This window comes from Fukomys damarensis, unplaced genomic scaffold (assembly GCF_012274545.1).
Source record: "Fukomys damarensis isolate Sample0158 unplaced genomic scaffold, DMR_v1.0_HiC HiC_scaffold_6, whole genome shotgun sequence".
Taxonomy (NCBI): domain Eukaryota; kingdom Metazoa; phylum Chordata; class Mammalia; order Rodentia; family Bathyergidae; genus Fukomys; species Fukomys damarensis.
Window position 1 is genome coordinate 33,226,848 of NW_022900918.1, and position 15,013 is coordinate 33,241,860.

Consider the following 15,013-nt stretch of genomic DNA (forward strand, 5'->3'; position numbering starts at 1 on the left):
TAGTTATCAGAAATATGGTTCCAGTGGGTTTCTGTGAATGCCCGTGCTCGTGGCTAAACCTGGACGTGACAATGAAAACGTTGCTCCCTCTGCCACCCTGCCTGGCTCCTGTCTACCCACCCTGCCCCATGAGGCTTCCTGGGTCAGCCCTGCCCCCTGCAAACGCCATCCCTTCCCTTCCTCCTCCATCCGGCCTCCCCAGGAAGCCTGGAAACCGTCAGCCGGAGCAGAGAACCTGTGGCAGGGAGATCACGTGAAGCCCAGAGCCGAGTGATCTCATTCCAAGGATCCGTCCCCAGTGTCACCGCGCCCAGCTCTGCCTGTGGCTGCACCGGGCCTGGCTTCCGGTTCTGACACCGGGCCCAGGTGAGGGCCGGAAGGGATGTTTCCACTCGGCGCCTCGCTCCTCTCTCCTCTTGCTCCAGCTTTCCCTTCTCTGTAGCTGTGTCTGCGCGTTTCTCCCGTCCCTCCTCCTCGGAGCTGTGTGCCCCCTGTTGGGCTCTGTACCCCCTCTGCTTACCCCACTGTCCCCCTGCTCCTGTGAACTTACTACACCAGAGGAGGAGACAGCACCCTGTTCCTTTCATTGTTGTTATTTATTAAGGAATTTCATCATCGCTTTAATATGAAAAGCTGGCAGATGGAATTTTATTTTATTAAAAATATAAATCAGGCATTTCTAGAATCCTCTATTTTCTTCACAGTGAAAAAAATGGGGCGATTTCTGCCTGTTGCTCTAGAGAATTTTCTGTTGTGCCACATGCCTCCCTGCAGCATCTTGGACAGAATGGGGCACAAGAAACTAAAGTGAGTATTGTCGGTTTAGCTGGTTTCCAAATTTCTAGCAATGCTGAAATTATTGGACCCACTATATACTTTTTGCTAATTGGAACAAATGTTATCAGTTGTTGATCATCTGTTGTACTTTTAGAAATTCATCAGCACAACGGGTGTGCTAGTGAACCATTGTAATCCCCACACTCCTGAGAGACAGGCAGGAGGATCCAAAGTTCAAGCCCAGCATTGGAAACTTAGCAAGATCCTGCTTCAAAATTTAAAAAAAAAAATTTTTTTTTAAAGAGCTGGGGATATAACTCCGTGCAAAGGCCCTGGGTTTAATTCCTAATGGGGCTGGGCACATCATAGCTAGGTACAGTGATGCAAACCTGTAATCTCAGCACTGAGGGAGGCTGAGGCAGGAGCCTCAAGTTCAAGATCCACTTGGAGAACTTAGCAAAACTTTGTTTCAAAATGAATTTTTTTTTAAATTAAAAGGGCTAAGAATGTAGATCAGTAGTAGAGTGGCCCTGGGTTAGATCCCTAGTACTGAAAAAAATAACCATCGATATTTTAGTAAATCTTTAAAAATATCTTTTAATCCATTCTAACTTACTTTATATCTGCTTTTCAAAGAAAGAGTAAGCCTAGAAGTTTAGCATAATTGGTCTAACTGCACACTGCAATGAATGGCATTTGTTGTGTTTCTCAGAGGCAAATAACAATTTAAATTTGACATGGAGCACTTTAAATAAAAATATTTCAACATTTGGCTTATGCCAAACTTACTTTTAAAAATTAAAAAATAATTTAAACAAGATCACTAGTTTCAAAAAGAAATCAGATGAATTAGAAATGACAAATATATGAAAGAATGTTCAACATCACTGGTCATTTGTGAAATGCAAATTAAAACCATGCTGAGATTCCATCTCACGCCAGAAAGAATGGCTGCTATCAAGATATCAACCAAAAAGAAATCTGAGCCAGGCGTGGTAGTGCACACTAATAATCCTAGCACTCGGGAGGCTGAGGCAGGAGGATCACTGCAAGATGGAGGCCAGCCTGAACTACACAGTGAGACTTTGCCTCAAAAAACAGAACAAAACAAAAAAGGAGAAATGTGAGACATGAGGGTGCTGAAGACATAGCTCAGGGGTAAATCCCCATGTTCAATGTTCAATCACTACTGCAAAACAAAGAAAGAAATCTGAGATGGAGGGATAGTTGGAGAGCTCTACACAGCTACTAAAAAAAAATCAAGAAGCTGCCTAATTCTACAGTTAGTAAAAATATCAACAAATTTTACACTATAGGTGAATTTTATGGCACACATATATCAATAAGGCCATTTTTAAAAGAAAAACAATCTAAATTATTAGCAAATTTGGAAACGTCTTTAGATTTTAACACTCATAAAGCCTGTTCTGTTTTCCTTAGTAAACAGCTTTCTACGTGGCACACTTGGCTTGAATTGTTCAGATGTCCTTATCAAAAGGTATTTAAAATATAGACATAGCCATGCCTGCCTGAGCGTCCTGCCTGACCCTCATCCGAGCTAGGTCTTGTCACCTGCATTTCACGGCTCTGAGAAGCGTTGGTGGAACGGTGGCCCATGGTCTCCCCGGGGTGTGAAGTGAGGAAGGCTGTGGCCACTGAGGCTGCTGGACACGACTGTCCTCGCCTGTGTTAAAATGACCGCCTCAGGCTCTCCTCCTCTGGTGCAACTGCCTGGGCCTTTCAGGCAATGCTCTGCCTAACCGTCTTGCACACTTTTACCCCCTGACTTCCTAAAACCCTGTGTAAAGTCCTGAATTCATCTTACCAAACACAACGCATGGATTTTTCTATTTTCTGCATAGGGCTAGAGCTAAATAACGTCATGCTTCTTGTTAAAAAGGCAGAATGTCAATGCTGCCTGTTCACTTTACATCACACAATGTTTTGTTTTTCGGTACTGGGGATTGAACCCAGGGCCTCCCCTCTGAACTGCATCCCCGGCCCTGACTGTTTGTTAAGAACCAGCCATTGCTAAGTCACTAAATTGCCTGGGCTGGGTTTGAACTTGTAACCCACCTGCCTCAGCCTCCCAGAGTGCTGAGAGCACAGGTGTGTACCACCAGGCCCAGCTAACTTTACTATTTTTTTAGTGAATACATCTGCTATTTGTTTTGGCAAAACCTTTCCCTCTTCCTGTCCGTATGCTCCTGAAAACCTGCCTCCTCCGGGACGGCCAGGCTTCCGGTTTTTGATTATTTCCATTGGATAGGTGCCTCCTTCCGCTCATAGTCAAAGTTTCTAAATTATTTTAAATTTCTTTTCTGGGGCCGGGAATTTAGTTTAGTGGTTTCACTGCCTGTCTCGCAAGCACATGGACCCGGGTTCGATCCTGGCTACCAAAAATAAATTTCTTTTCTGAGTGGTGCTCTGCTGATAACAGAACACACCTCCTTCTAGTCTCTTAAAGGCACAGCTAAGTTTATGATTTATGAGAGTTTGGAGGGACAGGAAGCTTCAGGAATCCGTCAGCATCTATTTATATTTTCAACATCACTCAGACTCCTACGGCAACTCTGAAAGCATCAAGCCTGTCACGGTCCCAATGCCCTGCCTCTCCCTGGCCAGTCTGTGGCAGAGGCATCCTGTAAGTTCTGGCTAACGACCAGCAGGAGTAACGGGAACAGCAGCAGTGGCCACAGTAATCACGGCGGCGGAGGTCCTGGCAGCAATCAGCATGGGGTCTTAGTATTGGTAGTGATAGCAGCAGCTGTCAGAAGGGTGACAGTGTCACAGCGGAGGAGACGACAGGACTTGCTGAGAGCCTGTCATGTGGCAGGATTATTTTATGTAATCCTGTGACAACCCTGCAGGGAGACAGGGTCATCCCCACGTTGCAGATGGACAGACTGAGGCTGGTGAGGCGGCAGGACCAGGAATTCCTGGTTCACATTCAAGCATGGCTGAGCCCAAAGCCCAAGATCGGCACTGCTGCACCGCGCGGCCTCAGAGAGGAGGCTCGGCCCTTCTTGGCCCTTCTTCCCTGAGTATCACCACAACCCTTGGTTCCAGCTGCAGCTGCTGAACCCTGCTCTGGAAAGTGTTGTGTCCGCAAGGGGCTGCACGGAGTAGCTGGGCCCCAGTGTCCTCTCTGGGGCCAGCGCTGCGAGGCAGGTGAATGTGGTTGGGGACCACACAAAGGCCTCCACTCTGTCCCTGTGGGTGGCTCTGTGCCCTCTCAATTTGCAAAGCCAGAGCTGCAGAGGAAGGCTAGGGCAAGGCCGGGAGGGACACAGGGCCTTCTCCAGACTGCATGCAGGTCCCCAGGCTGTCCAGGCCCCGTCCAGGACAGGACGCAGGGCTGGAGGGCCTCCCCGAGGCGCTGGCACGGTGCACCCAGTGGGTGCCAAGCCCACCCCTCACGGCCTCAGCCTCTGCATTCCTGCGGTGCTTACAGTGCTGCCCATCAAAGCCCAGGCATGGCGGCTCCTGACCCTCACCCAGACCAGCGCAATGCGGACTGTTGCCCCTGCTGACAGCTTCCGCTGAACTCCTAGAAATTTCACGGTGAGATACATTAGCATCTGTAAATTACCTGGCAGTGGGAGTAAATGGCTGCTGAATTTTAATTCAAAAGATTTTTAAGGTATCTATCAAATTATCACTACCATTTGTGAAGTGTTAAAAAGAATTTCCCCAGCCTTCAGTAAAATTCTACTTTTTAATTTTTCTCTTGGTACTGGGGATCGAACCCAGGATCTTGTAACCTACTAGGCAAGCACTTTACCAACCATTGTTCGGCAATATTTTTTACTATTTTTATGACCGTTTTTAAAGACTTTTTCTAATACAAAATATTATTGATACTGTGAAGCAAATACGAGGGTCAAATGTCTCTTCTTAATCTTTTAACACTTTGAGTTCTTTCTGAAACTTAAAATGTACTGACGTATGGTATTATTGAATTTTAGTGTTTCTGATAATCATCATAATTATGTTTCCAGACGGAAACTGAGAAGGAAAGCATGTTATATTTCCGTTTTTCCCAAATTCATTTTTTAAAATTGCATTTTCACATTATTTCTTATCTGCCCATTATATATATATTTCAGCCTTATCCTCAGTGGTGATACCTCTGAAGCAACAACATAGATATGCTAGTTATTTTTATAAATTACATCAAAATAAAATTTAAAAATATACAGTACATAAATACATGTATATTAACTCATTAATATTTCAGTTTTTCTAAAATCTTAAGTACAATGGTTATCTGCTGTACTTTGGGGTACACTGGCAAGAGTTTGATTGGGGGTGAAAACCTTAGGCTCACCTTACCTTCCTGTAAGTTCCTTCAATGGGTTCAACTGACATTGAATCCCAGTTTTTGGCATCAATAAAATGGAAAGAATCCCGCCTTCCCCACTACAAGTGAGAAAAGTGCCTTTGGAAATGTTTTGTAAAATCATAAAAGCACCGGGGCTGGAGGTGGAGCTTTCTGGCTTAGCGTGTGTGGGTCCTGGATTCCGTCCCTGGCGTGAAAAGAAGGGAGGGAAAGAAAGAAGGTAGAGAGTGGGGAAAGAGGAAAGAAGAGAAGGAAGAGGAGGAGGGAGGAAGGAAGCAGGGGAGGATGCTTCCACTGGGCTCCGTCTGCATCTCAAGTTACTAAGTTGCTCAGGCTGAGCTTGAACTTCGGATCCTCCTGCCTCAGCCTCCAAAAACCAACTGTTCACGTACTTTGTCACAGGGGGAAACTAGAGCAGCTATGAGTAACAGAACCAGTATTTAATAATACTGTCCCATCCAGAGTGCTTTAGTTGGGGCCGGGGATGTAGCTCAGTGGCACCATGCCTGCCTGGCAAGCGCAAGGTCCCGAGTTCAGTCTCTGGTACAAAACTAAAACACCAAGATTGCTTTAGTGCAGGCTACATTCGGCTCCTGTCCTTCGGCTGTAGAGAAGCCCATCAGCCACAGAGTGCCTGACCCGTGCCCTTCCACTTGTCCTGTCCATGGGCTCCCCGAGGACAGAGAGCCAACCCCATGCACACTTGTCTGTCAGTGCTGGGTTCCCTCTTGGACCTGTAGTTGGGATCCCTGACCTTTACCGTCCTTGTCCCCGAATCCCTCCATGACCAAGCCGCCCCCACATCGATGGCCCCCGTCCGTAGCCCCTCGCCCCAGAAGCCCTATGGACGAGGTGCACATGCTTGCTTGCCTGTGTCACGGCAGGCGCTCCCCTGACCCCAAGCCAACACGATGGTTTCCGGGTTGGCTACACTGTCCTGCTGGAAGCAGCGTGGCCCACTGGCCGGGGGAGATGGGGCCCAGGAGGACACTTGGAGATAAAGGAGAGGAGATGGGGAGTGAGGGCTCAGGGGGCCGGGTGACTCCGTTTCTCCTGCCACCCTCTCCTGGTTGCAAGGAGCCAAGCTCCCCGGACCTGCTGTGAGCCCCCACTGGTGGGAGTGGGAAACCAAGATGGGACCTTGCTGTCTGTGGCAGGGTGACCTAGGGACCCAGCAGTCGTGTGCAGTGCAGAGCTTGGCCCAGACAACTGTCTCCCGTCTTAGGGTCCAGAATTACAGGAAAAAATGACCCAAAGCCCCACCAGTGAACTTGAGCCTCCCTATTCTCCACACGTCTCAGCTTCCGTCTCCTTTCCTTGTCTTCTCCTTTTTGTTTTTGGTGATATTGAGGGTTGAACCCAGGGCCTTTGCACTGAGCTACACATCCCCTGTGTCCCATCCTTTTTTGTCTTGTGACAGGGTCTCACTAAATTGCCCTTCCTGGGCTCAAACTTGAGATCCTCCTGCCTCAGCCTCCCACGGTACTGGGATTGTGGGTATGCAGCACCACTCCTGACTCCGATATGCGTTTTCATCACTTTCAGGGCAGCCTTCACAGAGCTCCCCAAGTGTCCTGGGTGCAGGGATCAGGAAGTCACGGGTCCATGAGACCTGGCCATGACCTCAGGGGCCTCCCAGGATGGTGTGAAGCCAGCACCCAAAACCCGGGACTCCACAGATGAGAGCTGCAGCGGGGCTGGACAGGGAACAAGGTGATGAAGGTCCCACCACGGAGGCCCAGGAACTTCCCAGAGTGGCACTTCTGACACCTGGGAGCGTGGGGGGTGTCTCGCAGGCACAGGGAAAGGGGTGTACAGCAGAGGGTGTGTGTGCGTGTGCGAATGTGTGCGTGTGTTGGGGGTCAGGCCCTGCTGGATTGGCAGGGAACCACAGCACCCTGGGACAGAGTGTGGCGAAGTTGAAAACAAAGTGAATAGGGAGAGAATCCCATCGATTTGGGGCTGGGGTAGAGCTCGGTGGCAGAGCTGGTGCCCAGGACGCACCGCCTAAAACATTCTTGAAGTTTGCTGCTCCCAGGGGCTGGTGACTCAGTACCTAGGGAAAGTAAGTCTCCAGCGCTAGTCCAGAGACACAGAGCACAGGATATTTCCCAGAGACGAGGTCCCCCGGTGGGCAGTGAGGGATCCCCCAGAACCCCGGTGTGACCGTGTTAATGTTAGTTCAGGGCCCATCTTGTCCCCACAAGACCGAGGTGGCAGAAAATCGACAGCCACGTCTGATGCCATAAATCACAGACCTGGGTAGGGAAAGCTGCAGGAGGCGAGCAGCCAGGAGTCTACGTGAAGTCAGAAATACAGCAGTGACCGCAACAAGTGCCCACGGTGTGCCGGGCTCCCGGGCCCTCGCGGGGCACGCGTGCTGGCCGTGTGACGGTCACATCGTGTCACCTGCAGCCAGGCAGAGGCGGGAGTGTGGCCAGCCAGGTTTGTGCCACGTTTTGAGGCACCTGCTTCTTGTCTTTCCCGTCTGCTCCCTCAAACCCTGTCTCCTGAGGGCAGGGACAGAGCCCCTGCACCCTGGCTCCCCAGCAGCTCCCCTAAGACCTGCAGGAGACAGATGGGCGGGCGAAAGATGAGCCACCTGGGGAAGATGGCGGTGGCACAACTCCGCCTGGTAAGAGAAAGGCTCCGGTCCTCCAGGGCTGAGTGGACTTGGGCTCACGGACTCTCATGGTAGAGCCGACCTGGCCATCCCCACCCCGGCGGCAAACACGCAGGGTGTCACAGCTGCGCATCAGCGGCCCTAAAGGGTTCCTGGCCGACCCCAGCTTTCTGCCTCAGCCCTTCGGGAAGGGACCCAGGAATCTGCATTTTGGGCCCTTCACACCCACACCAGGACATAAGAGTCATTCACAAAGTCCTGGGACTTTTCTCACCTGGGACACCTGGACATTTTTCAATCACTAAACCTTTAAGAATGCCGGCTTCGGGCACAGAGAAACAGGTTCATCTCTGCTCAGTACTTACAAGCCACAGGACGGACTTGCCCACTTTGTTATGCTCTCTGTGCCTTGGTTTCCTCATTTATAAACTGGGAATGGATAGAAACACATAGCAACAGCAATAAGATTAATGGCTGTTGCCAGGGGCTGTGGAGAGGCATTTGGGAAACAGAAGATGGAAAAGACCTGGGCCTCTCTCACACAGCCCTGCAAACCCACTTAACTGCCCTGCGCCATATGTGTAACAATGGCAAAGATGGTAACTCATGTTATGTGATTTTTAAAAACCAAAATTAAAGTGGGGGGGCTTTTTTGCCAAGCGTGGTGGTGCACGCCTGTAATCCTAGCTCTTGGGAGGCTGAGGCAGGAGGATCACCACGAGTTGGAGGCCAGCCTAGGCTACATAATGAGACCTTGTCTCAAAAATAAATAAATAAGCATTCCCCCTCCCCCGTACTGGGGGTTGAACACAGGAAGCCCTGTACTACATCTGCAGCCCTTATTTATTTTATTATTTTTGAGGCAGGGTCTCTTATGTAACGATAAGTTATTTATTTAAAGGCATTTTAAAATTATTGTCTGAGCCTTCTAGCCAGCAGAAGTTCCCTGTACTTTTTGAAATGGCATGACAATTTTTCAAGAAAGCATTGGGCTGTGAAACTGAAACTTTTCTATAATCATCCATTAAGGAATATTTCAAACTCTGAAAATCCAAGTAGCTTTTGACAGGTTGCATTTTTTTCCAAATGTTGACCAAAAGGATCATTTACGTTTCCTATGTAGATACATATATACAGTCTTTTTAAAACGGCTATACCATAGGTTGATACAGGAAAGCAAAAGGATATTCATATTAGTAAGTCTAATTCTTTTGTTTTTTGAGATAGGGTCTCACTATGTAGTTAGGGCTGGTCTTGAACTCACTGTGTCACTCAGGCTAGCCTCAAACTTGCAAGGATCCTCCTGCATCAGCCTCCCCAGTGCTGGGATCACAGGCATGCGCTACATGCCTTGGGTGGGCAGTCTAATTCTCAAAACACTAAAATCCTCAGTGCACAGAGTTGAAGGAAACAAACCAAATATTTTTTTTGTTTTCTACCTTAATGAAGGAAATCAAGCAAAAGAGAATCAAGAAATGATCTCCTGTCCTGAATCAGCCAGGGAAGGCAAAGCACTTTAGAGATCGAAGGCATAGACCCAAAGGTGTGGCTTTGATTCTCTTTGCATTCATGCTCATTCTGTCTCTCCAGTTTATTAGTTAGGTCTTCCAAGAACAAATGCGCCATTTTACGGGGCCGTAATCCACGTGGGCGAATAACCGAGAGGTCTTGGTCTTCCTCATTTACTCCACTAAGAAAGCTAGAGGATTGCCTTGTAAAACAGCATGTGACCCGCGCCCTGATTCCTACCGAGCGCCAATCTCGGAACTTCTCAAACCAGATTCATAAACCCGGGAATTAGCTCAGTGGTTCTACCGCCTGCCTCGCAAACGCAAGGTCCCGAGTTTGATCCCTGGTACCTAAAAGCAAAAAAACCTATCACGGTCAGAGGCTGAGCTCAGACTGAAGGCAATGACCAGAGGCCAAAGTAGGGGTGCGAATGGCACAGCGAGAGGGGCACAGGTGACTCTGAGCCCAGGGCCTCAGGCCACACAGGTGTTCACGGGGAGGCACTACAGGAGAAAATTCCAGGTAAGTCTCTTGATGGGAAGCTGAATGCTGCGGCCCTCGCTAAGAACTCCCTGCGGATTCTTTGTTCTCCACCTCCACGCCATGCATGCGCGACCCGAGGGAGCGGCTGGAGGCCCAGAAGTCCCGGGTCGGGGCAGCGCCCGCGCACCTTGGACCTAAGGTAGCTGAGCTCCGCGGGGTGAGGATGCAGGTGTCAAAGACACCTGCTCCTTGTCTACCTAGACGAGAGTGGAGAGAAGGGTTTTTGTGCCTGTCACAGAAAAAAGAAGGAACCAGATAGTAACTGGATTCTGAGCCACCTCCTGTCCACTTAATTTTTCTTTTTCTAATAGCCTAAAGAAACCTCCATGTTATCTTAAGGCAGGGGTCTCTGGAGAAGGCTCACAGCTCTGAGATCGAAGTATTAACTGTGGCTCCAACTTTTTTTTTTTTTATGAGATAGAGTCACACTAAGTTGCTAATTTGCCAGGGCTGGACTTGAACTCAAGATTGTCCAGCCTCAGCCTCCCAGAGTGCTGAGATTATAGCTCCAACGTTTCTAGTCACATAACCTTGGAAGATCCTTTTAACTGCTGTGGGCCTGTTTCCTACTGGAACAGGACCTGGGTCACCTGACACATGGAGTAAGTATTTGTGAAAGGGGAGAAAAATGAACCTGCAAAATGAGAATATAACAGGGGACCTCAGAGATACCTTCTGGGCCCAGCCCTCACCAGAAGTGTGATTTGTTTGCCACAGACTCATGTCTCTGGCCCCTCTGCTCCTCCTTCATCAGTCTGGCCAATGGACTGGTGGCCTTCACCCAGCACAGTGCTGGCCTGCATTTGCTTAACACCCTGCTATCACCTCTCGATTATGTGAGTACAAGGAGAATGCCGTTTGCCATTAATGTGATAGTACAATTTTTAAAAATAATAATTAGTTGCCAGGACATATTACTGCTTTTAACGTCCTATGCAATATTTCAAAAACCATAGAATGAACTATTTAAATTTTCCTTCTACAGTTGTTTTCTGCTTGATTTCAAGAGTTAAATGAACAGTTTCCTCTATTTTGCATCTGATGTATTTTTCTTCTCCATTAAAATGCTGAAGGTCCACCCCTCCTCCTTACGAAGAAAAAAGAAACCTTTCCCCTGCAATTTACTTTGGCTTTCTCAAAAGTTGGGCAGGAAAGTCAGTGTAATTCAGGTGGAATCTAAAAATGTTCTTGTTTTACAAGTGTGTGCAGAAAGGAAGCCTATAATTTCCGAGCATTCTCTCAGGAAGTTTGTATTCTGTGTTTTCCAGGGAGCCTTTACTTTCCAAGGGAGTATGATCGACATGCCATTACTGAAGCAGGCCCAAAACATTGTTACGCTTGCCACAGCCATCAAGGAAAAATGATCTGTTAAATGAAGCGCTCCTCAGGTGGGCTGAACATATACAGTGGATTTCTTAAGGCCAAACTGTACACTCAGGCAACTTGCTAGCCTGCCAGGTTGGGGCTCCAGTGCATTTACCGGGGGGCAGTTGTTGTCTTATTGGCCATGTTATTCGTTGGCGCCCCTTCAGCTTATGATCTTATTGTTATTAATATATTGCAAGTATGGACTCATGCTTCCACAGGGAGATAAAACCATGAAGAAGGTGGGAGGGAGCCAGGTGTTTCACAAGGCAGGTCTTGGTCAAACGCGCAGACTCCCTCTGGCCTCCTCGTGTTGGGAAGTGCTTGCCAGGTTACCCATCTCTGCGGCCTACATCACAGATGATTTTAAGAAACTGCAGGCTTTTGAAAAAAGAAGGGTAAAATTAAGGGGGTTTGTGTGTTTCACTAACAGGCCTCTAAAACAACAGAGACGGCACAGAAAACATGGTAGAGCACTACAATGGCTTGTAAAGCTACCTGCTAAAAATAAACTGCTGTTAACCCCATCCCCCAACTGCACCATCTCTGTCCTCAAGGTGCTGGACGGTGAGCCCGAAAGCACTCGTTGGGATGATGTTTTGGGTCAACAGCTAGCGGCAGTTAAAAAAATAAATGTGCAGGAACCAAGGACCATCCATCTGCCCTTTCTTTTCCCAGTTCAACTGCTCACCATTGAGGCCATTTCCCCTGTAAATGCAGGGCCAGGACGGGGCTCCCTCGGCCATAAACTTGTAGTGTCTCCAAGACACAAAGCCAGGGCTGGTGCGTATGGCCCCTGTGAGATTTGCATCACATTAGAGATGCTGCTACAGGTCAGATGGGTGGTGTGGTTAACGGGCTTAGTAAAGCTGTTTTGAAGAGGTTAACCCAGCTTGTAGGAAGGGTAAATAAACATAACAACCAGCCATTGTTCCCTATTCAGCACATACTCTCAGGGTATTGAGGCCCCAGAGGATCAGCTCCTGTGTGCCAGAGGACGCCAATGAAGTTTGAAACACCAACAATCAGAGATTTTGTTTCTGTTCCTCATTAAATCATGAGCTTTTGTGTCGAGACTCCGGACGACTGTTCTTTAAGAAATTAACAGAATGGGAAGTTTTAAACTCTACACCAACCTTTTCACGACCTACGCGGCAGCGAACGTCTACCCTTAGACAAACACTGCGGGGAAGGCTGTTCTGTTCATTTAAATTTGTAAATAGAAAACAGTTGTTTCTTCAGTTTCATCTTTCACCTCCTCTTACACCCTCTTGGTGTGTTCCCTCCGTGGCCCCAAGTGTAGGCCCCAGCCAGGGGGCTCCTCTTCCCCACAGGAAGCCCCGAGAGAGGTAAGCAGAGGGAAGTCTGGTCACAGCAACAACATCATGACACCAAGACCAAGGGAGGAGATGTCGCCTCCAGGGCAGGAACGGGAACTCCTCAGGTGACGTGTGTCCCTCAGACACCAACTAATGTTCCCAAACAGGGGACCTGAGGAGACAGCGCCTGAGCCGAGCTGGACCCTCCTTTCCGTGTCATCCCCTCCACCTGGGTCACCCTGTGCTGCCCCAGAGTTTCCGGAAGGCTGGTAGAAGCCACCCCAACCCTCCCTCTGGGAATGGCCGTGGGGGACAGCATCTTGACGACCTCAGAGGTGACCAGTGTCCCCATGGCCCCACAGTCCAGGCCTGGCATCCTGCTGGGAGTCATGGAGACAAGCGTGTCCTGGTCCACCGTTTCTGCTCAGAGCCAGGAGCAGGAGGAGCATCCGAGACGTGCCCAGAGGGCACAGGCAGCCTTTGGCATGAGAGGAGGGAAGGACACACATTCTGGCCTCTACCCCAGTGACACAGGCAGCCCCCAGTCCCACACAGGTGGCCTTCTCAAGCCAGGGGCCCCCACCCACAGGGAGCCGCCACGAGGAAAGTACAAGTTGTTGGGGCCACAGGAGAAGCAACCTGGTCCCCTGCCCCACAGGCCTTGGGCCCACAGGATCGTAGCTTCCCGTCAAGTCACACAGCTCACCACGCCCTGGTCCCAAACAACTTAGTTCCAGCAAAGCCCCCTCACTCAGTGATCCTCCTGAGAACCCATGGTCCCGACTCTGGTAGGACCATCAGACTGGGACCATGGGGCTACTCTCTGAGTGGAGACCCTAACGAGGGTCCCAGGAGAGTCATTCACGGCCACAGCCCGTGTCCCTCAGGCCTCGGCGGACAAAGCTCCAGAACAGGAGGTGCAGGAACACAGAAGGTGTCCCTTTGCCCCTACCCACATCTCTGGGTGCTGGGGTGGCAAGGAGGGAGGGCTGGGCAAAGGGACCTGTCCTCTGGGGACAGTCACTGCCTGCCAGCTCGGAAGGGAGCCCAGGAAGAGGACCTCACTGCTAATCAGATTAATTAAAAACCATACCTGTTTATAGTTTGTGTAGCTCATCACGAGCTGCTTGTCCAGATCACCCCCTTGTTATTAATTCTTGGGGGTTAAATTATGGGTAACACTATTAAAACATTATCAGAACTAATGAGAAACAATTACTTAGAAAATGAGCCCGGACAAGATTGAGCCGAGAACATCAGGGCGATCACCATAGATTAGTTTAATAAATCATCAGGTGCAAGGCAAGACGGACTGTATGTATGCAAAGCCTCGTCACGGGAAAATGAAATTGAGATTTTTTTTGCATAATTTTTTCATTAATCTCAATAGGACCCGTGTGGTGTAGATTGCTTTATTCCCTTAATACCTTGCCGGGGGGAGGGATGTCCAATAACGTCTTCATTGTTTTACTGAGGTCTTAATGACGGCCTGTGACAACCTCATTTTAATGTATAGAGGATTGTATCAATAGTTTCCTTGAAACCACGAGCAACACTGCACTGCCATGCCCAGGGCGGAAGTTGGGGACTTTCCTCTCCCGTGTGCATGTGCAGGCACTGTCTTCGCCTCCTGTCTTCTGGGGACGGGCTGGGAGACAGAGGCCCCACCGAATGTGGACCTCCCATCCTTGGCCTGTGAATTTGCAGGTCGCTGCCTGCCGGGCCTATGCTGCCGGGTCAATAGGACAACTACGTGGCTGTCCCCCCCTCTAAAATAGAGGTGTCATTATGATCGTGAACGCCCTCTGCCCCCAATGGCTGTGCTGGAGTTCGGGAAGCTGACGACTATTCTTTGGGGGGATTGAGGCTTTTATTTGAAAGGTATTCTGCTTTTAGCGTTTCCATTTACCTTGCCACCTAAATCTTCCGTTTTTATTTATTTATTGTTCTCTAGTATTAGGAGAGTCACTGATGGCACAAAACCGGTTATAAAATTTCCACCAAGACCTTTGCATATGAATGCGGAGAGGCCTGTGACGGCGGGGCTTGGGGACGCGACCTCAGCACCAGCACCTCACCCCTCTCCCCTCCAGAGCTCCACAGAGCCCCGGGCACACGCAGTAGCCCGGCCCCACATGGTACCGTTCCAGCCGTAGTCTTGGGCTTTCTTTACGCGCTCTTTTAAGCGAGGACGGGGGACAGGAAGTAGCTAAAAAGAATAGTTACCGTCCCACTCCCGACTTGGGACCTGCGAGCTGGTGCAGGGGACCCGGCCGCTGTTCGCGTTCTTAGATGGGTGTTTTCTGCTGCCCCGGTTGGGGAGTCTGTTTAAATCGTAGGAGTTATTTGGCCGCGTACCTTTCAGAAAAAGCCACCAGCAGGAAGAACCTAGATCTCCCAGCGACTTGTGCTGCGACGCGACTCAGTCTCAGCTGCATTAAGAGTATTTTGAACAAGTCTCCCAGGACGGGGATCTACGGCCTCCCCGCTTAGATTTTTTCCTCCCGGGCCCTGGGGACGGCGAGGTGCGCGCGT

General features: G+C 49.4%; 1 protein-coding gene and 1 long non-coding RNA gene across 4 annotated transcripts in view; one reads left to right on the plus strand and one right to left on the minus strand.

Moving 5' to 3' along the window:
- Clybl (citramalyl-CoA lyase) overlaps positions 1 to 15,013 on the plus strand; it is a 169,380-nt gene that overhangs the window by 151,345 nt on the left and 3,022 nt on the right. Inside the window, exons 8-9 of one of the 3 annotated variants that reach the window (XM_010604601.3) lie at positions 11,063 to 11,182; positions 12,103 to 12,430. In XM_010604601.3, coding sequence (XP_010602903.1) covers positions 11,063 to 11,158 — 96 coding nt within the window. In that variant the 3' untranslated portion in view covers positions 11,159 to 11,182; positions 12,103 to 12,430. Of the gene's footprint in view, positions 1 to 11,062; positions 11,978 to 12,102; positions 12,431 to 15,013 lie in introns of those variants that run through there. The other 2 variants (XM_010604602.2, XM_019204587.1) reach the window with 2 other exon arrangements.
- LOC117285131 overlaps positions 1 to 15,013 on the minus strand; it is a 56,499-nt gene that overhangs the window by 32,002 nt on the left and 9,484 nt on the right. The window lies entirely within an intron of this gene.